The following is a 26,990-nucleotide window of genomic DNA, read 5'->3' on the forward strand; positions in this document are numbered from 1 at the left end:
CGTCTGGAGACGGACATTGCGGCTGTCCAGAAAGATGCGGAGGAACTTTACATATCCGGGCAGACTCCTGCGCCCTCCCTGCCCTTCATCGGTGCCCGTCCCCACGTGCAAGATGCATTCTCTCATTTCCATCTCAAGTCTTGCTGGACGATATACCACCTTTAGGGCTTTTCCTGGTCTATCTAGTAAGGGATACCTTCTATTTTGCATCATTCATACATACATATATAAAATTCTCCATACCATTAGTATGCTCTGGTCTTTCCTGTGTATCTGAAGGGTGTCTAATTAGCAACACAGTGAATTATCAGAATGGGGAGCTACATCACAATTAACTTTTAACACAACTACCCCCCCTTTCCCTTTCAACATTCTACTTCACCCTTTGGCTTCGTGTTGCTATACCAGCATCAACCTTAGGGAAACTGGGGAAATTTGCTCTTTGGAAGGGAACAAGCACTTACATATTTGCTCCATCCCAACCAGTTTTATAGTGGTTGACTAATGTCTCATTTGATCATTTAAACAATTCTGAGGTTGATGCTGTGATCCCCATTTTACAATTGAGGAAACTGAGTCATAAGTTATGACTTGCCATGGATCATTAAAGGTTATAGTTTATGAAACCAAATTTGAACCTCAGGGCCTTCCTGACTCCAGGCCCAGGCCTCTGTCCAGTAGGCCACCTAGCCACTTCTTCGTTGCCTGGTTTTTCAGTCATGTCAGACTCTTTCTGACCCAATTAGTTTTCTTGGCAAAGATCCTGAAGTGGTTTGCCATTTTCTTCTACAGCTCATTTTACAGATGAGAGGCAAACAGGATTAAGTGACTTGCCTATAGTAAGAGTTGCCCAGCAAACACTGCCCTGAGTTTGGCGTAACAATCCTTTGTGTTCACCCTCCAAATAAACAGTAACAGCAAAATCCCAGAATTGTTTCACACCAGCCCCAAGTGGTTCTTGAACCCTGAGACAAGCACCTGGAGGACCCATTTTCCAGTCATGAAGCCGTGCTATGAATCACACTTATTGTTCCCATAAACCCTCATTGTCAGGGATACAACTCCCTGCAGAATCATTGCCGTGTGTATTGACGTTTGGCCACACTAGATCAGGTCTCCTTGAGGAGAGACTCCCCCCACCTAGTTTCCCTCCTCCAATGAAGTAAGTCCACCTTCTTTTAAACTTCCTGACCTCAGGAGGATCACAAACTTGGTATTATCCTTTGACTCTTCATATCCATTTACCTAGTCTTTCATTTCTACCCCCAACATAGCCACCATCCCAGTTCAGGCATACATTACCGGTTCCAATTTCTAAAGCAACTACTAGTGAATTATAAATATGATTCCATTTATACAATTTCCAAAATAATTTTATTGTCAGGATTCTGTACTTTAGTTCTCCTTCTCCTGTACAGTCTTGGTACCCCGGAGTCGACCAGTGCGCCGGGCAGCAATGAGACCGACCTTTCGTCCAGCTGGGGCGTCTCTTCGAATGGTGGATGGTTTTCCAATATGCTGGTGATTACCTCCTCCGAAGGGATGTTCCACAGGCTATAGGGAAAAAGAAGAGTTCTCACATCACCAAGCATGCAAGGGAACATGGATTTCTTCCCCCGCTGACTAAATTCAGGAAAAGGAACGAACACCTCACCCTATCCCCATTCCCAATGTAAATGGTAAACCACTGCTTGCTAGACACACACACAGAGCTCTGAAAATGAATGCTTCTGTGCCACCAGATTCTAATATCTTGGCTACTTTTACTGAACTGTTCCTCCCTTTTTAGTCCTTGCTATAAAGGGATGGTTTTTTGGATAGGGGGTGAGATGCGTCTGAAAATTATATAAAACCAGAAATACCAAAACTTTATTAAGAGAATTAACACCTGTAGTTGATTCCTTAGCTAAATTCCACCTTCCCAACAATCCCATCCTAAGCTCCTGAAGTTCTGAGAGGTAATTTCAGAGATGTAAATGCCCAACCAACTAACTGACCCATGTCTCAAAGAGTAGTTAGTAACACTTCCAATCTCAATCCAGGGCAGACTCCACTGAATGCTATGTTATGACCTCTTTCATTTCCCCATGAAAGCCAGCCAAGCAGCAGAACCGTCTGAAAGACTGACTAGAACTATACTTAAGTATCCAACAAGAAAGGCCCACAGATTTCCATCTAACATAAGCAAACATCCCATAGCCCAGGAGACACTCACATTCATGGCCACACCCCGGACACGAGGCCAGCAGTTTCTTTTGGCCTTGTATTTGTGGTAGGCACGACCTGCCTTAAGGATAGGTTTATCAATACGACCTCCTCCAGCAACAACACCTATGAAACAAACATTTAGGATGCAGTGAGGTGATGTATAAAGACTGTTCTGCATTTCTTGGAAAACCTCAGATTATTCTAACTTTCAAATTCTGCCAGAATGTACTTTACAGTCTTTTTCTCTAAGTGGCTTTCCAATAGAAAATAAAAATGTTTGAGATCATGATCATTTTCTTACATTTTGGTTGGTTTAGGATGTCTCTTTCCCCTTGTGGTTCCCCTACCCCCCACCATGGGTCCTAAATAATACCCCTAGAGTCAGGAACAATTTCCCCGCTTGAGAAACCCTGTAACTAACGACATTCTTGAGACTAAAAAGCAGCTCCTATTCCTCCTGAGACCCATAGGCTCAACTAATAATAGAATCAGAATATAACCCATACTGATCACTTGGAACTCCAGGAGTCACTTGTTTCAGTAGCCTAAATTCAGGACCCTTGCAAAACAGTACACCAAGGCCATGTGTGTTTGAACTTGTTATATCTTAAAGCTGAGGCCTTACTTCATCAAGTGAGTTCTAGTTGTTGTTCAACCACTTACCAGCTTGTATAACTGGAGAAAGTTATTTCACATCTGAACCTCAAATTTCTAAGTTGTAGATTAGGGTTACTAATTCTGCTATGAACATAAACATCCTCTTACTTCCCTGAGTACTGATAAGTACACAAACTTGTTTACAAACCACCAAAAACTTTGAGCATACACAATATTAAGCCTTGAGCCCTGTGTAGCACTGGCTCAAATATTCTGAAGCATCCTGAAGGACTTCCTTTTGCTCCAAAACTTGCTCACTTTATGTAAGCACCAACTAATTACCAGCTTTCACCCTTATCCCATTAATAAAGTAAAATTGGAGATTAAAAACAAAGGCTAAAATAGCCCCCAAGGTTCAATAGATTGCCTACCAATGAATTTTAAGTGTTATGTCCCCTTATAAGCTTGTTCAAGACAGGTAATAAGGGTAAAAAAAAAATGCCAGGATAGGTGGGCAAATGGAGTTGTTAGCACTTTGCAAACCTTTAAGGTATTCTATAAATGTGACTCTTACTTAGACACATAGTTGTGTGATCCTGCCAAGTCACAGAACCTCTCTGTAAAACGGAAATACCAACTAAAAGGATGCGAGGACCAAATGAGATAAAGTATTTGCAACGTGCTTTGCAAATCTTATAGCTTATGATAGATGGTAGATGAAAGAATTAGCAAATACCTGTAAGACATGACTGATTCAATCGAGAGGCTTGTTAGCCACAAAATCCAAGATCATTTAAGGAGGCCAAGTAGAAACTAAAGAGTTAAGTCCTCACCATTTCAGGAGGACAGGATTCTACAACTGTTACAAACATTTTGGGTTTCTGTACATGGCGCTCTAAGGCAAATCAATTAGGTACCTTTGCCTGGAGTCACTTACCAACCACAGCTCTGTTTGCGGAGGAGATCACTTTCTTAGAGCCTGAAGGTAGCTTTACTCGTGTCTTCTTGGTTTCAGGATTGTGAGAAATCACTGTGGCGTAGTTTCCAGATGCACGGGCAAGCTTACCCCGGTCCCCAGGCTTTTCTTCAAGACAGCACACTATGGTCCCTTCAGGCATAGTGCCAACTGGGAGGACATTGCCAATGTTGAGCTGAGCTAAAGACAAAGAAGCCAATGTTCAATTCAATAAAGCATCCATGTGGCAAAGCATTGTGTTGTGGATAAAAAAAATGTGACAGACTCTGTAACTCAAGGACCTCACAGTCTTAAGGGGGAAAAGATACACAACCGCCTACAATAAATCATTTTCACCTGGGAGTCAAGGAATACTTCCCTGGAGAAGGTCATCAGCAAAAAGACTATTCAGTTCTAATTCAGGACCCTTTAGAATCTCAAAGATCTAACCTGAAACTAAGATTAAGAGTAGGGCCTTCTCAAGGAATGCTTGCTAAGAGCAGTTCAGATTTAAAGCGTAGCTTGAAATACCTTGTTAAGGAATTCTACATTAACATATGAAATCTGTACAATCAGGTAACCACAGCTTAGCTTCCTTTTAGACATAAAGGATTAAGGAAGGACCTTAGCTATCTCAGTAGCTAGTGAGCACCCCATTATTGGGGTGTTTCAACAATTCAAGACAACTACCAGTAAGGAACGCTGTGGATACTGCATATATATTCCAACTAGGTGATACACTGGATTACACAAGATTCTTTAAAATTTCTCCACATTTCTTCAAAGCTCATCTTTTAGGATAAATCAAAAGGAAAACTTTCTGTCAGCAGCACAAATCTGTAAAAGAGGCAGAGAGGCAGCAACGTGTAGTAGGTAGGTAGTGCTAGATTCAGCAGTGTTCAAAGCCTACCTTCAACAAGTAATATGTGAACAGATAAGCCATCATTACCTTCTGTTAAATGGACATAAGACTAACCCTGTGAATCACATTCTAGTGAGATGACTGTGAAGCTCAAATGAACATGTGAAAGTAATATATGTCAGTTATTGTTTAAAAAACAAAACCACAACTTACCTTTCTTACCACAGTACACAAACTGGCCGGTATGGATACCTTCAGCAGCAATGAACAACTCTGTCCTCTTTTTAAATCGGTAAGGATCCCGGAAAGCTACTTTTGCAAGAGGAGCCCCTCGGCCTGGATCATGGATTATGTCCTGAAGGAAAATAAGAATTTACTAAATACTGCCAATTGAAATCATCTATTAGCAATTAGGACTCCCACTGGCAGTGCTTATAAGTTAACTGTTCACATTTGAAAGGTGTTATGGTTTATGGAAAAAACACACTACATCTGTGTTAAGTCAGCTGGGAGAAAAGCAAAACAAGTCACTGCCAATGAGAAGGGTATATTCTACAAGGGAAGATAACACATGCAAAGAGGAGATGGCACAACATGAGTTAAAGCAGATAGGACCTTAATTGGATCCAAAAGTGTACAAATTTAGTGAAGAAAAATTATTACTGTAAGATAAGTGAATTGAAATTCCCTCTTGGAATTCTTGGCCTTTTCCAATCCTAACACTTCTTTTCTCTCAATCTATCATACAGAAGCTATTAGTATAAATAACACTCCAATTGTTCCCCGCTGGAAGCCCATTACTTTTACTGGCTGTCCCTTGCTTGGAATGCTCTTCCTCAGGCCTCAGTTTTCTTCAAAGACTCAATTCAAATTCCAGCTTCTTGCAAAAAGGGTTTTCACAGCCCAACCCTGCCCCCAAATGCTAGTGCATTATTCTAAATTACCTACCAATTAACGTATATAATTGTTTACACATACATTTGCCCATCAGAATTTTAGATATTATCCCCGTCTACTGAAGTTGAGAGAGAAACTGGACATGGGAATAGAGAACTTAACTGTTGTCCTTCTCTGGGGGTCTTTTGACTGGGACCTGAGAACTCCAAAGTGGTATCCAATCTCCATCCCTCAAACTACATGGAAGCCCCGGCCCCAGCCTCACCTTTACGATACCCTTAATGTAGCCATGCCTCTCGGCGAAGTCGACCGCCCGGAGCTTGGCGGCCCCTTTCCTGTGCTTCACGTGAGCGCGGAAGACGGAGCCCGCACCCTTCCTCTGACCACGGATCACTCGGCCCATCCTACGCGGTCTGGGAAGGTAGGGAGAAAAGGCAGTGAGTAAACGGAGCCCACGCGTGGTCTCCCCCAGGGGCCCCGGGGCCGGACGCATGGGGCCAGGCACCGCAGCCTCGCACGCCCGCCTCGGCTACTCCACGGAGACGCCGCCATGTTATTCCAGCGAAGGGAGGGGTGGAGGACGCCGGGTCCGGCTCAGCGCCGTCAGCTCCTTGGGCCCGGGGAAGCGGCACCCCAAAGAAGGTTAGAAACAGGGAGCCCCCGCAACTGCGGGGCCGTTGCTCAAGGGCGGATGGCGCTCGGAAGGCCCCGATTGGGCACGGATGGCCGAAGGCCACAGAGGGACACAGGAGCAGATCTTACCTGGCTCCGGACTTGCTAGAAAGAGGAAGTTGGCCGCCAAACAGCGCTATATCTTCCGGGGCGAGGTAACCCACCGGAAAAGGGCGCAGTGGTCGAATCACAGGATGTAGGTTTTAGGAGTGTTGCATCATGGGACACGTAGTCCTTTCGCACCGCTCAGAGTCCCTTCACCGTGCACCTTGGGAAATGTAGTCCACGAAGGTCCTCCTCTCCCCTCTCCGCCTCTGGGCATTCCGGAGCTGGGCTTCAGCTCTCTCATGGAGGAGTTAGGCACCCTCCCTCCCACACCACTCCCAACCCTCAACCAGAGGGCGCGTGCGCACATCCTGCTGCCCGTAGTGGGGCGACTGCCCGGCTCTAGGCGGTTGCTAGGACCTTTGCTGCCCCTCCTGGCAGGTCTGTCGTGGTCGCGGGCTTTTGTCCCTAAGGGGTCTGTTAGAGCCCGGGGGCGGTGTCGGGAGGGACGTGTGTCCGGGACTGGGTTCCATCCAGCTGCCTCAGAGGTGAACAGAACCCCAGCGTGGCTGCCCGTTTCAGTTCCAAAGCCTTTGCCCCGTGGGGGTACCGGGACTACCGAGCTGCCTGTTTGGTCCTCTGCTCCGCCCAGAGCAGCCCTGTGCTCCGATTGGGCGGTTCCCCGGGGGCGGGAGGACGGGGCGGTGCACTGGGTCTGGGTCAGGGGCAAGGCTAGTGCTTGTGCAGTGACAGGCCCCCGGTCCCATTCTTTCCACCCCCGGCGAGGGTGAGTCCGGAAGAGCCAGTGGGCGGGGTTGTCCGTGCCTCTCTCTTCCCTCCTGGGCTCTAGGAGGGGGCGTGGTGGCTTGGGCTAGTCTGCTGGGGGCCCAGGGGCTGGATCTGTGCGGGACTAGAGCAGGACCTTGCGTTCTGGTGGAAACACTGCTTGTTTAGAGTTTGCGATCCAAGCAAACGAATCCATACAAGGATCAGGTGAAGAGATTTCGGCAGTTAACCCGAGGACGAGGGATATTAAGAGTTATGCCTAAACTTAATGTGGTATCTACTCCAGTCCTCCCTCACCATCATGGATGCCCTCTTTTGGACATGCCCCTAGGTTGTCTATGTCTTTCTTAAAATGTGTGACTAAAACTGAATACATTACCCTCGACGCGGCCTGATCGGAACAAAGTATGGTGAAACTGTACATTCTGGATCCCTTAATTGAACATAGGGTAGCATAAACTTTGGGGGCTTCGGGTGCCATACTGACTCAAGATTGCTGTCTGCTGAAACCGCTAGACTTTTTCATGGGAACTCTTGGATGAATCACTTCTCACTGCCCTAATCCTAAACTTGAGACGTTTATTTAAAAGCAAACAAACAAAAAACTTAAGTATAGAATGTTGCATTTGACCCTATGAAATGTCCTCTTTCTGGCTTGTTGATTTATTTGGATCCGGATCCTATATTAGCATCTTAATTATCTTTCCAAGTTTGGGGTCATCCCCCAACTTGTTAATTGTGCCACCTTGTATATACCGCCATCCAAGTCATTGATAAAAATGTTAAAATAGAAATATTTAAAAATATAAACATAAAAAAAAATAAAGCACAGCACCAAGGACAGATCCCAGAGGCACTAGAGACTTCCTTCCAGGTTGACATTGAGCCTCATTCAACTCATGCCAAATCCTTACTGCACTATCATTTATCCTGTGTCTCTCCAACTAGTCTACTCAGATAGTATGAGAGACATAGTATTCTTAACAAAACATTTGACAATGTCTTTAGCATTTTTCTCACTTACTGATCTAGTTACATTGCTGGAAGAGGAAATGAGATTTATCTGGGATGAACAGTTAATGGAGCCAAACTGGCTTTTAGTGATTGTGGCTTCTCTTACTAAATGTTCACAAACCATACCTTTAATATTGTGTTCTAAATTTTTCCAGGAATAGAAGTCAGGTTCACTGATTTGTAGTTTGTGGGTGTTATTATGGTTTCTTTTTTGAAAATTGGGACAGCATTTGGCTTTCTTCAGTTCTTGTAGCACATTTTCCATTCTATGTAATCTTTTAGAGGTCACTGACCATGGCCCAGCACAACCATCTTCTAATTCTTTTAGTACTTTAGGATATGCTTCATCTTGGCTTGGTGACTGGAAATCATCAAAAGCAGCTTTTTGCTGTTTGGCTGTCTCCTCATTTATATTGCATCTCAACTCCTACATAGACCAGATGTTCCTAACCATTTTTGTGTCATGAACCCCTTTGTGAGTGTGATGATGCCTATAGACTCCTCAGAATAATGTTTCATAATTTAAGAAAATGCTAAATTTAGTTAGAGGTTAATAAAAATAAATATGTAATTTTTTCCCATTCAAGTTCATGAACCTTTCCTCTTCCCCCCAAATCTAGCTATAGATCCATGAACCCCAAGTTAAGAACTACAATCTAAACCAAAGATTATTTTTCTTGACAGAGAAATCAGAAGCGAATTCACTCCATCCATCCTGTGCAGTGGCTCGGTTCCTTTTTTAATCTTGTTTTTTCCTCTGAATATAGTTTTTTGAAAAAACCTACCCAAATCCACATTCAGTTTAATTTCACAGGCACATATTGTACCCCTGCTATATGCTAGGTGCTGAGGATACAGAAGCCCAAATGAAATAGTCCTAATCTCAACTAACTTATATTCCAGTGGGGGGATATGATAGATGTATTTGAAGGCTTAATCAAGAAGCAGTTATTCCAGAATAAGCTTTTTTCCTTCTATTAAATGACTAGCTCAAAGGTATCTAGGTAGTATAATGGATAGAGCATTGGCTTTAGAGTCAGGAAAACTTGAATTTAAATCCTACCTCAGATCCTTATTAGTTGAGTAACCTTGGGTAAATCTCTTTTTTTTAATAATTAAGATTTTTTTATTTTTAGTTTACAACATTCAGTTCCACATAACTTTGAGTTCCATATTTTCTTTCCCTCCCTCCCCCCCTCCCAAGACAGCATGGAATCTGATATATCTTCTACATATAACTTCACATTGAACTTATTATTGGGCAAATCTCTTAACCTTGCTCAGGCTCATTATCCTCATCCATATATTATAGATATAATTGATCTAGATTTTAAATAAAACATTTCATTAAATCCTTTAAGCTATTCTTGTGGTAAAGATGAAGGGATATAGGCTAGGTGATAATGCAATTAGATAGGTTCAGAATTGGTCAAATGACTGCCCATGGAGTAGTCATGATTGTCAAGTTGGAAGGAGGTCTCCAGTGGAGCCTCAGGGCTGCTTGGACCTTTGCTCTTTAACATATTTGTCAGGAACTTGGATAAAGGCACAGATAGCATGCTTATTAAATTTACAGTTGGCAGAGAGCCAGGAGGGATAGAAAATGTATTGGATGGTAGTCAGAATCTCAAAAGATAGTGATAGACTTGAATATTGAATCAAATCTAACAAGATGAAATTTAACAGGGATGATAAATAAAGTCTTATACTTGGGTTTAAAAAAAACCCATAAAAGATAGTGGAAGTATGATTGTGGAACAATTTGTCTGAAAAACACCTGGGGGTTTTAGTGGACTGTAAGTTCATCAGTAAGAGTGATAGAGTTCAACCAAAAAGGATGATGTGATATTAGGCAATATTAAAGAAAACAGTGTCCAGGACTAGAAAGACGACAACTTCACTATATTCTCCCCTGGCTGGACCACATCCAAAGTGTAACATTCAGTTCTTCTTGCCACATTTTAGGAAGGAAGTTGGTAATCTACAAAATGTTGAGAGGTGGGCAGGATGGTGAAGGGCTTCGAATGTATACTATATGAAGATTAGTTGAAGACAATGAAATTTAATACCTGTCCTCAGTTATGTGAAAGGCTATTGTGTGGAGGAGGAATTAGATTTTATTCTCTTTGGCTTCAGAGGGCAGAGCCAGAAAGAATAAGCAGAACTTGCAAAGAAACTAAATTAGGCTTGATATAAAAAAAATCAAAACTTCGTACCAATTAGAGCTATGTCAAGGGAGAATGGGCTACCTCTGGAGGTGGTGGGCTCCCCTACTCTCCACTTTTCAGGCAAAGGCTGGACGACCACATGGGTATTTATAGAAAGGATTCTTTTTAAAATATGGATTGGATTAGCTCAGAAATGTCAGTCCTGTAGCCCATGGGCCACATAGTGCCCACCACACTTGTGAGTACAGCCAAGCAGATTAAAATGTAATTGGGAAATATTTAACAAAATAAATTAAAAAGGTAAGATTACATTTTGAAACTAAGTCAATATGTGGCCTGAGGGGATCCTTATGTATAGTTTAGTGACCCCTGTTTCTATTTAAGTTTGATACCACTGGGCTAGAAGGTCACAGAGATCACTTTTACCTCTGAAATTGAGGGATGCTTTGAAGTATACTTCAAGGAAAGTTGAGGAGGCAGAAAGAGCTAATAGCTATCGTGATTAGGGAAGACTTCATGGAAGATGTGGCACCTGAGTTGAACCTTGAAGGAAGGTAGGGTTTCTGAGAGGTGGAGACGAGGGAAGAGTGCATTACTGGAATGGCTTACGTGAGGGCACAGAGGTGGAAAATGGAATATTGAGACCAGGGAATGACCAGTGCTCCAGTTTGGGTGGATTCTAGACTTTCTTTTGTGTTTTATTTTTGTATGTCCAAAGCCTAGCAGAGCACTTTGTACACAGTAAATGCTTAATTGATGCCTATTGAATAGAATGTAGAATCAGTTAAGAGGAATAGCATAAACTAGGTCTGTAAAGGGAGGTAGGAGCTGGATTGTGGAAGTCCTTACATTCCAAGCCAAGAAGCTTGTATTTTACCCACTAGGTAATAACAGAGCTATGGGAAGTTTTTGAGCATAGGATCTATGTGATGAGATCTCTGCCTTCACAAAATTATTTTGGCAGCTATGTTGAGGGTGGTTTGGAGAAAAGAATATTGAGTTTGGAGTCAATTAGACCTGGGTTTAAATTCTACCATTAATCATACTTTATGATTAATGATGGTGGCAGATGGGTGGCGTAGTGGGTAGCGTGCAGGATGAGGAGTCAGAAAGACCCATGTTCAAATCCTGCCTCAGATACTCACTGTCTGTGTGACCATGAACAAATTACTGAGCATCTCTCAGCCACAGTTTCCTCATATGTAAAATGGGGATAATAATAATACCTACCTCACAGAGTTGTTGTGAGGATCAAATGAGATCATATCTGTAGAGCTTTGTAAACCCTATGGCAGAGTCTTGAGAGGATGTGGATGAAAGTTATACAAGATGAGCAGGCATGGATGGGTTCCATAATCTCCATCACTGGAGACAACAACCAAATCAACGAGAAACAGATCTACTGAGTATTTTGTATATGGTATGTATGTATGTGTGTGTTGTTTCTTTCAATATAAGGTAAGCTCTTTGGGATTTCCTGAGGTGGTGCCCCAGCTATTGTCACTTGAACACCAGTCCCAAGGATGGGATACAGGGGGCTCTCTTGGCCATTCCTCTGGACCTCCCCCTGCCTGCATGCTGACCATGGCTGAAGCATGGGATGGTGAGCTCCACTGGGTCCTTCTTGAAGCCGTTACCCACTCCCCATCCCAGGATGAAACCCACTTCCTATCTCCTGATGATGCCACTGAGCCAGCCATGACCCCAGCGCTAGCACCAAAAAGCTATGAAGGATGCTCCAGCTTCAGTTCCTGTCTTGACAGGATGTCATATGCCATATGTGCAAGTGATTGTTTAGAACGTACTGACAATTCATCTCCAGTGAATCCTCCAGCTAAACCTTCTCCCCTGGAGTCCCATCCACCACAGCTGTCATCCCAGTTTTCCCCTTAGGGGTGCCAAACACCACTCCAAGTCCCAAGCCTTCTGCGTGAAAATCTCCTTGGGAAGCAACTAGTTTGATTGAAGACGTTGTTCTTGATCTATGTGTGCAGACTGTATGTAGTTTGCCTTCTCTAGAAATTCTGCAAGTCCAAAGAATGAATGTCCGTAAGACATGACATTAGAACATGAACTAGTAGCTAATTTGTTTATGTCATTTATTAAAACCAAAATATTATCGTTTGAGTTGTCCCACTTGGAAGATTGCTTCCAAGAAGATTCTTTAAATCTTCAAGGGATACAGATTGGATATTCTGGAGCATCTTTCTTAAAGGAAAAGTAGTTCAATGACTTTTACTCAGTAGGAATAATTGCAATATTTTACATGACTTTATGGCAAGTAGCTTTTATTTTACATGGCTACTGTTTGGGGGATTTTTTTCTCTTACCATGACACACCAAATGTAGTTGTTTTTTTATTTGTTTTGTTTTTTGGTAATCAGTAGACTCATTATCCTGAGCTGACAATTTCATAACTGTTCTGACAGTTTAGATTTAGTCATTTTGGATTCCAAAGGCTTCATCGTCTCATTCTCACTCAAGATGTAAATTCATAGGCTGAATTGTGAAAAGAATGTGCCAAATGACCAATTGGTGAATTTTTGACTGTTGGTCCAAAAGTAAAGTAAAATTCTCCATATCTCTAACACAGAATTTAGTGCTTGGCAAACCTGTATATTTTTCTTCTTCATTAGAAATAGGATTTCAAAGAAGAAGTTACAGTCTAGATTTAATGCAAAGGATGCAAACCATAAATATGTAGCAGATTATTGGTCTTTAAAAGCACTTTAATATTGAGAAAATAACAGTCTTAATGACAAGATAGATTATACTTCAAATGTTTGTGCGATTTGGTATTTCTCATTCCTGAAAAAGCAGTCATATTCAAAATTTTCACCTATTATTTATTATAGGTGAAAAATTTTGTTTTTATTATTTTTATTATTTAAGATTTTATTTTGAAAGGTATAGGATAATTTTAGGGGAAATGTTAGGCATACTTTGCTTTGCATTTATTTTCTAAAAGATATTTTTGTGTAGCTTCAGTAGTTCTTAGGTATTCCAATTAAGCTCAATAGATCAGATATGATCAGCTCTGGTGCATGTGTATAATCAATTTACCAATACTTACACTTGTATTTCTCAATACATGCAGTCAAACTTTATTAATTAAAGCATGCAAACAATACCCTCCTCTAAGGACAAACCAACATTCTGTGTCTTAGAGGTTTTTATACCAATTATGACAAGGTTCCTTCTCACACAGCCAGAGGCTAGGTGTCATCCTTTGAGGTAGTCATTCAGCAAGTCCAGGTTAATTAGCAATGTCCTGAATCCAACACAGGCTGTTGGAATCTCAAGTGGGGGAGGTGTAGGAGTCAGCTCTAGAAACAGACAAATGGCTGGGGTTTGGGGATGTGATGGGGTAAGGGGGTTATACTTTTAGTTATGGGTGTTCCTAAGTTGTTTGTTACATAATTTGATTGGTAGTTTACTTCAAAATTATTGATGGGGCTGTTTATATTGTTTTTATATTGGTGGCATGTCTTATCAGAGAGTTCATGTGTTTTTTAGTTGTTTAAGAATACACATATGTTGTTTACTATATCACACAACACAGGTGCTTATCTTATTACTGAAAAACAGCTTACCCAGAACAGCTCCATCACAAAATAGAGGCTTAAAACAAGATGGAATCAGTTATGCTAAGTGGACACAATTATTCTTATCATCTTATTAAGGGTACTAAAACTTATTCTCACCACTCCTTTCAGATGACAGTTTTCATGTTGGAGCAGATTCCTCTAGGTATTAGAATTGTTTTATGGTAATTGTCCTTAAGATTTTTTTTAATTCCTCTATCTATAATAAGGGTATATATGCTTTGATTACGTCTTTTATCAAATACTAATTTTTCTTTTCTCACAACAAATTGTGCTTTTTAATAAGAGGTTTTCTCAGAATCTTTTCTAAATTAAAGTGGATTTAGCCAAGAAGAAGCTTAAAATAGGTTTGTTTGTTTGATTTTTCTATTTCATTCTTATGCTTTTCTTTTGGTCCTTGGTGACTGGTTTCCAACATCTGGTCCTTGAGATTTGTAGCAGCAGATTCTATTACATTGATTTGTCAGGGGAGGAGGATGAGTTAACTAAAATTGCTCCTTTTAATTGAATTATACTAAAAGTTTCTAAGAATGGCGGGGGCGGGGGGAAGAATGTTAGCTCTTTGAGGGCAAGGGATTATTTCATTTTTTCTCTATCACAGTGCTTGACACACAGTAGGCATTTAATAAATGTTTGTTGATTTATTGACTGTAGATAGATCATTATCGTTTTTTCCTGTTAAACCTCTCCCTCTTCCAAATTTCCCTGTTTCTGTTGAGTACTCCACTATGTTCCCAGTCACCCAGATTCCCAACCTTAGAGCCATCTTTGACTTTTTCTTTTATAGCTTCCAATATAGGCAACCATTTGCCAAGTTCAATCTATTCAATCTTCCTGACATCTCTTGCAAATTTCCCTCGTAGCCACCACCCTAGTTAAGGCTCTTATTATCTCTCACCTGGATTATTGTAATAGCCCATAGTTGGTTTCCTCACTTCTTTTTTTAATTTATTTTTTATTTTTAGTTTACAACACTCAGTTCTACAAGTTTTTGAGTTCCAAATTTTCTCTCCCTCCCTCTCCTCCCCTCTCCCCCACCAAGATGGCATGTAATCCAACATATACCTTCATACATATGTAATCTACACATACCTTCACATTAAAGTTATTTACATAATAGTCAAGTTGTAAAGAAGAATCATAACCAGTGGAATGAATCCTGAGAAAGGAGAAATGAAACCAAAAAAGAAGGAAAAAAAAGAGAGCAAATAGTCTGCCTCAATCTGCATTCAGACTCCATAATTCTTTCTCTGGATGTGCGTAGCTTTTTCCATCATGAGTCTTTTGGAGCTGTGTTTGAACCTTGCATTGATGAGAAGAGCCAAATCTATCAAAGTTAGTCCTTACAGATAGGTTTCCTCACTTCTACCATCTCCCCTCTTCTATATAGCTGCTAAAATATCTTTCTCAGGCACACCTCTGGCTATGCCATTTCCTTCCCTGAAAGCCTACTAGAAAGTTTCCTATTACTTCTACGATAAAACACAAATTATTCAGCCTGGTAGAATCTGGTGCTGACCTACTTTTCCAGTCACGTTTCAAATTACTTAACCTTCAGACACACTGAACAGTAGCTGTTCCCTGAAATCAAGCACTTGCACAAGCCATTTCCCGAACCAGGCAAACACTCCTTCCTCACCTTAGCTTTTAAGACTCTTTGTCAGTCTTCAAGGATAAACTCAGACTTCATGTCCTTCCCCAGTTGTTAATGCTTTCTTTCTCTTCAAATCGCCTTGTATTCACACACACACACACACACACACACACACACACATCCACATCATATTTCCTAGAACCAGTGGTGTGTTACAGCCAGCTAATTTCCACCTTGGAAATTAGCAAATGCTAGAAATCAAGGCTTGATTTATTGTTTTGTGGATTGTTCAGACTTAAGAAAGTGATGGAGAAAATGTTAACAATTCAGATTAAATTTAAAGTCCTATGTACTTTTTTTTTTTTTGCAGAGCTGGTTGTTAAGCATTTAACCAGCATATCCCTGCCAGGAACTGCACTGATTTTTGTGTAGGGACAGTGTGGTTATAGAGTGGATGCGATATTAGATTTGTACTCAGGAAGAACTTGCTTCTGTTCCTTTTTACCTGTGGGGCTATGAGCACATCAGTTTCCCTCTCTGTGCCCAGTTTCTTCATCCGTAAAATGGGGCTGATATTAGCTGTGCTACACACTCCATGGGGTTGTTGTAAGGCTTAAAGGGAATATTTCATGTAAAGTACTTTTCAAACCTCAAAGCAATCAATCAACAAGTATTTATTAAATCCTTACTATGTGCCATGCACAGCTATATGCTAAGGATACAGAGAAGAACAAAAATGGACCCTGTCTTTAAGGGTCATAGGCATTAATGTAAATAAAATGGGGGAGGCTGCTGGTAAATAAATAATTATTTACAAGATACATATAAAGTAGAAAGAAGTTTACTTTAGAGGGGGAAGGTTCAAGCAGCTCAGGAACAGGATGATTTCCTGCAGAAAGTGGCATTTGAGTTGAGTCATGAAAGACACCAGGATGTTGAGGCAGAAGTGAGGAGGGAGGGCTTGTTAGGCAATGGGAATAGCCAGTGCAAAAACACAGAGATGGGAGATGGAGCACTGCTTAAATGTCAATTATTATCTTCCTTTGTTTCATCAGTATTTAAAACCGTGTCTTGCATGTAGGAGGTCCTTAATATATGCTCGTTGTGCCAGAACAGGATTGTAATTTGAGGGTTTGGTAGAGCGTGGCTTCCTGGAGGTGGTGAGTCTCAGATACAGCCTCATGGTGCCTTGTACAGTTGGCAGCACATGCCTGTGTCCTCATGGACACACTCAATATTTGAAGTGCCTTGACCTTGGCAGGGGTCCAGGGGAGAGCTAGGGAATGCCACGCTAGTAGGGAGCCAGAGGGCAACACTCATTTCCCTCCCATTTCTTTTTCTTCCCCAGATCTACCTTCCTTCTAAGTTTCTGCTTAACCCCAGTAAGGGTAGCCTGGGAGACCAAGGGATGGCCACCAAGCTCTTGCCAACTGGGCCTCAGGTGAGCTGTCCAGAATTTCTGAGACCCTCATTGCTATAGTTTTCCATGATCTTTGTCCTTTTCCTTTGCCTATGCCTCTCTGCATAGGAAATCCCCTTTCTCCCAAAGAGACTCGAATCCCAGTTCCCTTCCCTGAGGGCAAAGGCTTCGACATATATGTATTCCCAACGTGAAGAAAGAGGTTGGCTCTTCTCCATAACCTCCACCCACTCTTTGCAATGATTTTATGATTTGCAGACTCCTTCTCTTTCCCCACCCCAAGAACTGTATCTGAGATTGCAGTAGGATTGTCGTTTTCAGGCATTGGTGACTTTCGAGGATGTGGCTGTGTACCTCACCCAAGAAGAGTGGGGCCATCTGGGCCCTGCGCAGAGGGGCCTCTACAGGGACGTGATGCTGGAGAATTATGGCAATGTGGTCTCACTAGGTAAGACCTCTCTCAGGACTCAGATCTGAGACTCTTGGCTCTATCGTTTGTGAATAACTGTGGGGTTTGAAAGGTTCCAGTGAACTACTTTTAGAGTCAGGGCTTAGTTTTCTTGTAAAAAAATTGTAAACAATAATGAAAATCATGGCAGCTACTTCATAAGGTTGCTGGGATCAATGGAAAAGAATCAAATTCAATTCGTAATGGATTCTGCTTCAGTAAGTGTTTATGGAGCTGCTGTATGCAGAGCTCTGTGCTTGGCTCTGGAGGACATACAGTTTAGATGAGACAATCTCTGTCTTCTGGAGTGCACAGTCTAGTAAAGGGCTATTACGCACATAAATAAATGAACACTCATTGAGCAAACTTACCGTTATACAAATCTACTGCTCTTTGAGGTAGAGCTTCCTTAGTGAATGACACTGAGGCTGGGTTCCTTCTAGATTCTCAGATATTTGGGAAGTAATAGAGGAACAGGAGGTAGAATGTAAGCTCGAGGTCAGGGGCTGTTTCTTTTTTTGGCTTTATGTTACCAGCTTCTAGTATTGTACCTGTACATAATAGGAATGGGTGATTAATAAATGCTTATTGAGTTGAATTATAATGAAATCATAAAAGTACTTTGCAAATGCAAACTTAAAGCCTATGTAAATGTCAGCTGCTGCTGCTGCTGCTACTACTACCACTACTACCATGACTACTATAACTATTACTATTCCTAATCCTGCCTGGGTTTGGTGATAGGACATCTCTGCCTTTTTATTCCCAGGAAACAGGTGTGTCTATGCAGAAGTGAAAATAGGCAACTTTTTGGAGCTCTTACTGAATCTACATTTTTATTTTCCTATGAGCAGTGTATATAGCAGCAGCCCAGCTTTAGTAACCCAGGCTCTAGATTTTTTCTTAGTGGTAGGTTTCCAGACCTTTCTATGCCCATATCATCAACCCTTTTGAATCCCCATCACCCCTCTAAGGAATATAAAACTATTTCAGAGAATGCATACATCTTCCTATCATGGCTTTCATGGATAGTGTTCCCCTGTCTGGCCATCCCCTGCAGATTCAGCAGCATGTACAGAGCTGAGGGAAATTCTTTGTACGCAGAACAAATCTAATTTTCTTCTTCATGAATAGGATTTCCGGTCTCCAAACCTGATGTGATCTTACAGCTAGAACAAAGAGGAGAACCATGGTTCCTGGACATGCAGGAAGCTGAAGGTAGAGAGATCTTAAGAGGTAAGTAAGAATCCTTGTTTCTCTGTCATTAGACATAGGATTATTTCCTTTGTACTTCATTAAAAAGGACTCTAAAATTCCCTTCTGAGCAATTCAGTAAACATTTATTAAGTGCCTACTATGTGCCAGGCTCTGTGCTAAGTGCTGGGGATATAAAAAGAGGCAAAAGACAATCAGTGCCCTCAAGGAGCTTACAATCTAATGGGGGAAGTTAGGGACATAACATGCAAACAAATATGTTACGGGTTGAGTTAGAGCTGAGCCCTGTCCTCCTCGGACCTCCAGGCCCAGGGGCCTGCTGAGATTAACTCAGGGCTTTGGGATGTGGGTGGAGCCAGGAGGAGGGGTCTCGCCTTTGTTGCCTCCCTAGAGATTCCAGGTCGGACCTGCCTGACCACGTGGAACTTCCGGCTCTCTGGCAGAGCATGTGGAACTTCCGGCTGCCTGACCACGTGGAGTTTCCAGTCTTTGCCTGGACTGCCTGCCCGCAGGGAGCTTTGGGTAGTGCGGGAAGAGAAGGGGAGGAGAGTAGGCGGAGTCAGGGCGGTCCTAGGACCCAGGTGTATTAGCTTTACCTGTCTTTCACCCATGTAACCAAAGAGTGTACCTACGTCACTAAAGGTATAAATGTGCTGCTTGCTGAAATAATAAACGGAGTCATTCACCATCTTGTTCGGCTCCCGCCCCGTACATTGTCCGCGAGATCAGGCCCTTTGCTTAGGCAGAGGCCTGGGGCTTGGGGGGAACCCCGAGCGTAGTCACGAGGCGGAAGCCCGTGACACAAATATATCCTAAGCAAGCTCTATACAGGATAAACAGGAAATAATTAACAATGGGACAGCACTGGAATTGAGGGATTGGGGAATGCTTCCTTTAGGAGGGGGGATTTTAATGGAACTTAAAGGAAACCAGGCATTCAGTAATGGAGGTAGGAGGGAAAGTAATCTAGGCATGGAGTACAGCCAGAGAGCCAAGAGATGGAGTGTCTTGTTTATAGAACAACAGGAGACTGGTATCACTGGATCAAAGAGTAGGTGTCAGGGCATAAGATGTAAGAAGACTGGAAAAGTAGGAGAGGGTTATGTTATGAAGGGCTTTGAATGCCAGATAGAACTTTTTGTATTTGCTCCTCGAGAAAATAGGGAGCCATTAGAATTTTTTGAGTGGGGTGGGTGGGAGAGTGTGACACGATCAAAGAATTTTTATCTGACTTACTTTTCCCATTGAAGGTTTGTATACATTAGGAAAATTATCCTTACCTTCTTTCTCTGTAATATCATCCTCATCATCCTCTAATCAGCTTTCATTTGGTTCTCTTCTCTCTAGGTCACAGTGGTTTTTGTAGCATTCCTGTGTTGTTTATGGTAATACAAGTATTTTTGTCTCTGTTTTTCATTTTTTTTCAACTTTTCACTTGCCAGAATGTGAATTTAATTTTTATGATAACTTTTGCCTAATGTAAGTGTTCTTAATCCATTAGAACACTTTTTTAATACCAAAAAGTTTTGTGGATCCCCTCTCTCTATAATACTAGTTATTAGTTTCATTGACTGAGAAGGTACATAACTGGCAATGGACCCTTGGCAATAACTTCAGTTCCCCAGAGTTTCCTCCTCTATAGGTTGTGTACCACTCACTGTCCTAGTTGTCAACCCTCAGTTCTTCTTGCATTAGCTTTTTTCTGGTCTTCATGCTTGGTTTAATTTTTACTTTATTTTACCCTTTTTGTGGTTTCAAGATTTAAGTTATTCCAAAAAATAATAATAGTGATGATAATAGCACTATCTTGAATTTATGTAGTTATCTAAGGTTTACGAAGTGCTATCTTCACAATAACTTTATTAGGTTAGTAGTGTATTAACCCCATTTCACAGAGGAGGAAACTGAAGCTCAGATAGGTGAAGTGATTTGTCCAGGGTCATGTAGCTAGCAAATGTTCGAGTCAACATATGAACTCAGGTCCTAGCATATAGTCCTGCACTTTTCCAGTACACCTGGTAGCCTCTTCAAGCTAATGCTTTTGTTATTCAGAAACCATACATGTTTATCCCAGTCTGATGATATGCTTTGCCAAATTATAGCTAATCTAACAGGCCCAGTTTTTCCATGTGTCTACTTTGATTTAATATTTACTGTTCATTCTCATTTATTTGGTCATATTGTCTTTAACTGCTTTTTTCCCCCTTGTTATTTAGTATTAAATTTATACTCACACCTATTAGCATTTTTACTTTATTATTGAATACTGTCAGCAAGGTATCTGAAAGCTCAGGAAAAAAACTGGGAAAATTGGGGGAGATGAAAACCTTCAGGATTATTTCAAGACACTTTTGTCTTAAAATCCTTCTCCTTCACATGCCTCACCTCCATGGCAATTTTAAGAAAAGTGGAAGAAAGTTTTCTTTTCCATGCTTTTCTGGTCTTCCACATCTTGAGTTTTTATTGGCTAATAGGTGTCCAATTCAGCTATATTTTTAAAGCTCCTATTTTTATATTCATTCCTTATTTTCTTCTCTAGTCCACTTAATTTACTCTGTATTACTCTGAAGAGGGTGAGCATTGTATCATTACAGACCTAATGCTACTCAATACTCATCCTTCCCTATTATGTATAGCCTTTTAGTATTTCATTTTAAAAGTGTTTTTATTCAGTATCTGGTAGTTAGCATATGCAAGTGTTGAGGGGGAGAAACCCAGGGATTCAGGAATCAAACTGCTTTTACCTATCCTTAGGGACTCTAACTGCTTAGCAAGGGATCCTGAGGGTGGAGCACCTTTACAGACTCTAAGTGCTTAAGGTCTCCCAAGTACTGGAGAGAGTCAGAGGGTCAGGGCCATCTGAAATGAATTCACGATCTCAAACATTCTTTAAGTCAAGGTGGCAAAAATTTATTATGCTTTACAGTGGTCAAGAGTTCTTAGGGAACCTGCAACCTTACATGAGTGCAGAAAAGTTTTTATAAGAGATTTATGGGTGAAAGATGTCAATTAGGTGTTTTTAGGTGGGGTTAGGGAGTGGTTAAGGAATGGTCAGTTTTTTGGGTTTTTTTTTTTTTTTTGCTTTTTGCCAGGGCAGTTGGGGTTAAGTGACTTGCCCAAGGTCACACAGATAGCACGTGTGTCAAGTGTCTGAGACTGTATTTAAACTCAGGTCCTCTTGACTCCAGGGCTGGTGCTCTACTCACTGTGCCACCTAGCTGCCCATGGAATGGTCAATTCTTAGAGGAACACGAACTTTTTGTATCTACTGCGCAGGTATCTTACCCAGAGTTCACTGTGAAATAGCCCAAGGTGGGGGATACCTGGGGGTGTGGTTTTGACCATGAAATGTCACTAAGTCAACTAGCGGTCATGACTGGGAATATCCAGGTTGCTTCCATCAAATGTCTTGTTAGACAAGATGAATGTAAGGGAGTACACATTTGATCTAGGATACATGTCAGGAAGGTCAGTAAGTAGTAAATCCTGTTATGTCCCAGTGCACAGCCAATTAGCAATACACAAGGAGTCCAAACTAATAAATTCTATAGGTGCAGTTGGCCGCAGTATCAGGAGGAGAGATAGGTGTTTTGCTAAGGCATGCTGCCCTTGAACTGGAGAGGAACTGCTAGGGCCAATGCTTTGAAGCTAGGGAGAGATGTGATTTTAGAACTGGGGTCCAAGCACAGGCACCCAAGCAGAGACTAAGGAGAAATGTTAGAATTAAGGTCCAAGCACAAGCACCCCACCACCCCATCACTAGGATATCCAAAGAGGGCTTAAACGGTAAGGATGATTTTCCATGTAGACTTCCTTCACATTTTTTAATCTACTTATGCTACTTGAGATCTCATTTTCCCTATCTCCAGCCAACCTTTTTTCCTCTATTCAACTATAATATTCTTTTTCATCCCTTCCTCCTTATTTGGCTTATTATTCTTTAATTACTTTCCCTCCCCCTCTTTTCTCTATGGAATCTCCTCTTATTCTCTCATTGTGGCTCTTCATCAGTGCCTACCTTCATCATACCTCCTTCCATTTTTTTCTTCCTGCTGCTATCCTTTCTCCCAATTGTGACGCTGTATTGAGATCTGAAAGTGCCATGGTTTTCTAGGGGATCATTCTTTTGAGTTGTTTTGTTTCTGCCCCAGCTGTTTTCCATTTCCTTAATAAAAAGTGACATTTGCTTCCCCCTCCCCACTTCATTATTTCAGATTGTGAAACCAGGACTAAGATCAAGAACTTGTCACCACAACAAGAAATTCCAAAGGGAATGGAATTCCAGTATATGATATTGAAAAGATTCACAGAGAATAGTCTCCAGAAACCTAAGCTGAGAAAACCTTGGGAATCTAAGGGAAAACTAAAGACATATTGGGGAAGACATTCAGTGGGGAAATTGAAGAAACATCTTTACCACGAAAGAGATGTTAGCCCAGTGAAAATGATACACAAGAAAATCCTCACAGGGCAGAGTAGCAAGGAATGTAATAAACTTGGTAGAAGTTTCAGTCTGAACTCAAATCCTATCACACATAAGAGAATTCATATAAGAGAAAACTCCTGTAAATCTAATGTGTATGAGAAAGCAAAGTTTAAGCAGAATTCAGTCCTTATTGAAAATCAGAAAATTTGTTCTGGAGAGAAGCCCTATGAGTGTAATGAATGTGGGAAAAGCTTTGGTGCACATTCATCTTTTCTTCAACATTATAAAATCCATACTGGGGAGAAACCCTATGAGTGTAATGAATGTGGGAAAAGCTTCAGTCAGAGCTCTCACATTATTGATCACCAGAGAATTCACACTGGAGAGAAACCCTATGAATGTAATGAATGTGGGAAAACCTTCAGTCAGAGCTCTAACCTTATTCATCACCAAATAATTCACACTGGAGAAAAACCTTACACTTGTAATGAATGTGGGAAAGCTTTCAGTTACCCATCAGTGCTTATTCAACATCATAAAATTCATACTGGAGAGAAACCATATGTATGTAATGACTGTGGAAAAGCTTTTATCCAGCGCTCTAATCTGATTCAACATCAGAGAAGTCATACCGGAGAGAGACCTTTTGAATGCAATCAATGTGGGAAAGCCTTCAGCGTGCGCTCATCTTTTATTCAACATTGCAAAATTCACACTGGAGAAAAACCCTATGCGTGTAATGAATGTGGGAAAGCCTTCAGTGCACGCTCATCTTTTATTCAACATAGAAAAATTCACACTGGAGAAAAACCCTATGAGTGTAATGAATGTGGGAAAGCTTTTGGTGCACGTTCATCCTTTATTCAACATTGCAAAATTCATACTGGAGAGAAACCCTATGAATGTAATGAATGTGGGAAAGCCTTTGGTGCCCGTTCATCTTTTATTCAACATTGTAAAATTCACACTGGTGAGAAACTCTATGAATGTAGTGAATGTGGGAAAATGTTTAGTGCCCGCTCATCCTTCAATCGACATAAGAGAACACATATTGAAGAGAAGTTCTATGAACAAAATGAACGTGAGAAACCCTATGAGTGTAGTGAATGTGGGAAAACCTTTAGCTCACGATCATCTTTTATTCAGCATTGTAAAATCCACACTGGAGAGAAACCCTTTGAGTGCAATGAATGTGGGAAAACTTTCAGTCAGAGTTCTAACCTTATTGATCATCAGAGAATTCACACTGGAGAGAAGCCTTATGAATGTAATGAATGTGGCAAAGCCTTTAGTCAGCGATCTAGCCTTATTCGACACCATAAAATACACACTGGAGAGAAACATTATGAGTGCCATGAATGTGGGAAAGCCTTCATTCAGAGTTCCAATCTTATTAAACACCAGAGAATTCATACTGGAGAGAAACCCTATGAGTGTAATGACTGTGGCAAAGCTTTTAGTGACCGTTCATCTTTTATTCAGCACCGAAAAATTCATACAGGAGAAAAACCCTTTGAATGTAGTATATGCAGTAAATCCTTTATCTTGAGCTCTAATCTTATTAAACATCAGAGAATTCACACGGGAGAGAAACCTTATGAGTGTAATGAATGTGGGAAAACCTTCCGTGCACGCTCAACTCTTATTCAGCATCAGAGAATTCACACTGGAGAGAAACCCTATGGATGTAATGACTGTGGGAAAGCCTTCAGTCAACACTCAAACCTTATTCAGCATCAGCGGAGTCATACTGGAGATAAGCCATGTGACAAAGCTGTCACTTAATGACTTTTGTTCTGAAAATTCAGCTCTTGAAGAAGTTTGTTCACTCAAAAACTTTTCTGCAAATTTAGTATACTGCCATTCTCTGATGACAGTGGGGCCCTATCTGTGGGCTGAATTCCAAAGTGTATGTGCCTTTCCTGATGCTCAAAGGTGGCTTTATGCTAGAACTCTTACAGATTTAACCATTGATTTTCTCTTTTACCTAAAAAGTATCAAATACATAAAAGTAATATTAAAACTGTTAAACTTAATCAAACACTATAAAGGTGCTATTTTAAAGCAAACTTTAAGATATCATGTATCTATTTATTTTCTAAGTGTTAGTCCTAGTTCTTTTCCCTCTTTTATCCCTGTGTGACCAAACAAGGGCCCAAAATCTTTACTGCTTTTTGTTTAGGGATATTCTCATCCCTAAATCCCAGGATCCTCCTATATGCTCTCATTCTCTGACAGCTATATTTCTTCACATATACTCTTGGACACACATTCTATACCCCATGTTATCTCATTACACCTTGTAGTCCAACTCATAGATGCACATGACTGAGTACGTCCTTTTCCTCTGATTTGAAAGGATCCAAGATTTGATTTGTTTGCAATAGTATGTGTGAGTCAGGCTTTCAAACACATCTTATCGAAGCTTGAAATCAGTTATACAAGGCGCTACCTATCTTTATGATGTTTAATCTCCTTATTGCCTGTAGCTCAGATTGGGCAAAATTTTGTTAAGTCCTATGTGGCTTCTGCACAAGGAAGGTTCACCATTATATCTTCAATTTGAAACTATGTTGATGTTATCCTAATAATCAAAGTTTTTCCCCAAAAGGGACTTTTTTTCCTACTTTTAGTCTCTAGTGCCTGCACAACTACCTCTAGTTTCAGCTTACAACTACACTACTACCTGAGTCATATCCATCACTGTGAATTGGAGTTTCCCTGCCTATGGCCTCTAAGAAATCCTGTCTTCCCCTCTATCTCCTTTCCCTCTAACCTGCAATCTAAGCCCTGTTGTTTGTTGTTGTTTAATCATTTCAGTCATGTCAGATTCTCCATGATCCCACTTGGGGTTTTCTTGGCAAAGATACTAAAGTGGTTTGCCATTTTCTTCTCCAGCTCATTTTACAAATGATGAAACTAAAGGTAATCATGGTTAAGTGACTTGCCCAAGGTCACACAGCTAGTGTCTGAGGCCAGATTTGAACACAGGTCTTCCAGACTCTAGGCCTAGCACTCTATCCACTGAGTTACCAGCTGTCTAGCCTAAGCCCTACCTTTTACTTTAGTATATTCTGTTCTGCCCTCTCTTAAGTGAGCTATCCCTGTGAGGGCCTGACCCATTATAACCTGGTCTGTCATATGAATGCATTCCCTCTCTCTTGAGTAGCCTACTGTCCTTTCAATTTTCATGGGCTTTTTCTGCTTCACTATTTCAATGTTCCTACAAAATCTTGTGACCATTAGATGAATATGGGCTCAGAAAGGAGGTAGGGAGGACTGGAAAGGGCAGGTGAAAATGAACCCATTGTGTTAACTTCTTCAATTTGGAAAATCCTGTTGAAATTTTGGGGTCTAAATGTTGCCCTGTCTCCGAAACAAGTAGTGAGAAGCTTTTAATCAATGAGGGGGAAGGTTAAAGTCAGCATCCTTAGCTTAACAGTCTTCAGGCTGAATCTGAGTCTAATGTGTGTGGTTTAGAGCAAGTTAAGTTGGCCCTTGTTTCCAGTGCTTAGGAATTTTAACAATTGTGGTAGAGATGCTGGAATGAAGGTGGCAGAATAGGGTGAGACACCAGCACTGCAGAAGCAGTGAAGAAGGGTTGAGGGTGCTCCATCTGTTTTCACAGCTGTCATGAAGTGACTGTAAGCGATGGGGCTGGGGGTGGGGAGGGAAGAGGTATTTCTTTCCCAAGACTTTCTTCAACTCTTTCTCTAACATCCTGGATGGGATGTTCATGGGATGGAGGCCCGAGGGATGTTGTAGATAGAGCTAGAAAAAAAAATGATCTTCTGAGTAATGGTTAATAAGGGGTCCCTACCTCCACAAATTGGAAATAAAATCAGACTTGGGAAACTTCTAGAGGTTACTGGGTTTGGAGAAGCTAGCTTCATTTTCATGGACATTTTCTTTGATTTTATTTGTTTTGCTATTAGGTATTGCTTGAGTGGTAACACCAATACACATACAGGATTGCTCTAAATATAGTCAAAGGGGGTAAAATTTAGGAAATCTCCAACATTGACATGTATTTACTAATGGCAAAGGCACGGCTACCATAGAAAAGCTATGGGCACCT

The 26,990-nt window shown here is 41.2% G+C and overlaps 2 protein-coding genes across 2 annotated transcripts; one reads left to right on the forward strand and one right to left on the reverse strand.

Annotated features, from left to right (window-relative positions):
• Positions 1-1,351: 1,351 nt before the first annotated feature.
• LOC118830408 (60S ribosomal protein L8) lies at positions 1,352-6,365 on the reverse strand. The gene is made up of 6 exons (XM_036737314.1): positions 6,282-6,365; positions 5,785-5,932; positions 4,836-4,977; positions 3,743-3,961; positions 2,216-2,331; positions 1,352-1,554 (listed from the first exon to the last, which is right to left on the reverse strand). The coding sequence occupies exons 2-6, from the start codon at positions 5,920-5,922 to the stop codon at positions 1,396-1,398; spliced, it is 774 nt and encodes a 257-aa protein (XP_036593209.1). The 5' UTR covers positions 5,923-5,932; positions 6,282-6,365; the 3' UTR covers positions 1,352-1,395.
• On the forward strand, positions 6,242-24,697 carry LOC118833518 (zinc finger protein 568-like). Its single transcript, XM_036740880.1, has 10 exons — positions 6,242-6,387; positions 6,442-7,023; positions 7,193-7,295; positions 16,752-16,844; positions 17,145-17,271; positions 18,406-18,507; positions 19,834-19,871; positions 22,701-22,770; positions 22,878-23,962; positions 24,074-24,697. The coding sequence occupies exons 1-10, from the start codon at positions 6,242-6,244 to the stop codon at positions 24,695-24,697; spliced, it is 2,970 nt and encodes a 989-aa protein (XP_036596775.1).
• The last annotated feature ends 2,293 nt before the right edge of the window (positions 24,698-26,990 follow it).

The sequence above is a fragment of the Trichosurus vulpecula genome, chromosome 1 (genome assembly GCF_011100635.1).
Source record: "Trichosurus vulpecula isolate mTriVul1 chromosome 1, mTriVul1.pri, whole genome shotgun sequence".
Taxonomy (NCBI): Eukaryota; Metazoa; Chordata; class Mammalia; order Diprotodontia; family Phalangeridae; genus Trichosurus; species Trichosurus vulpecula.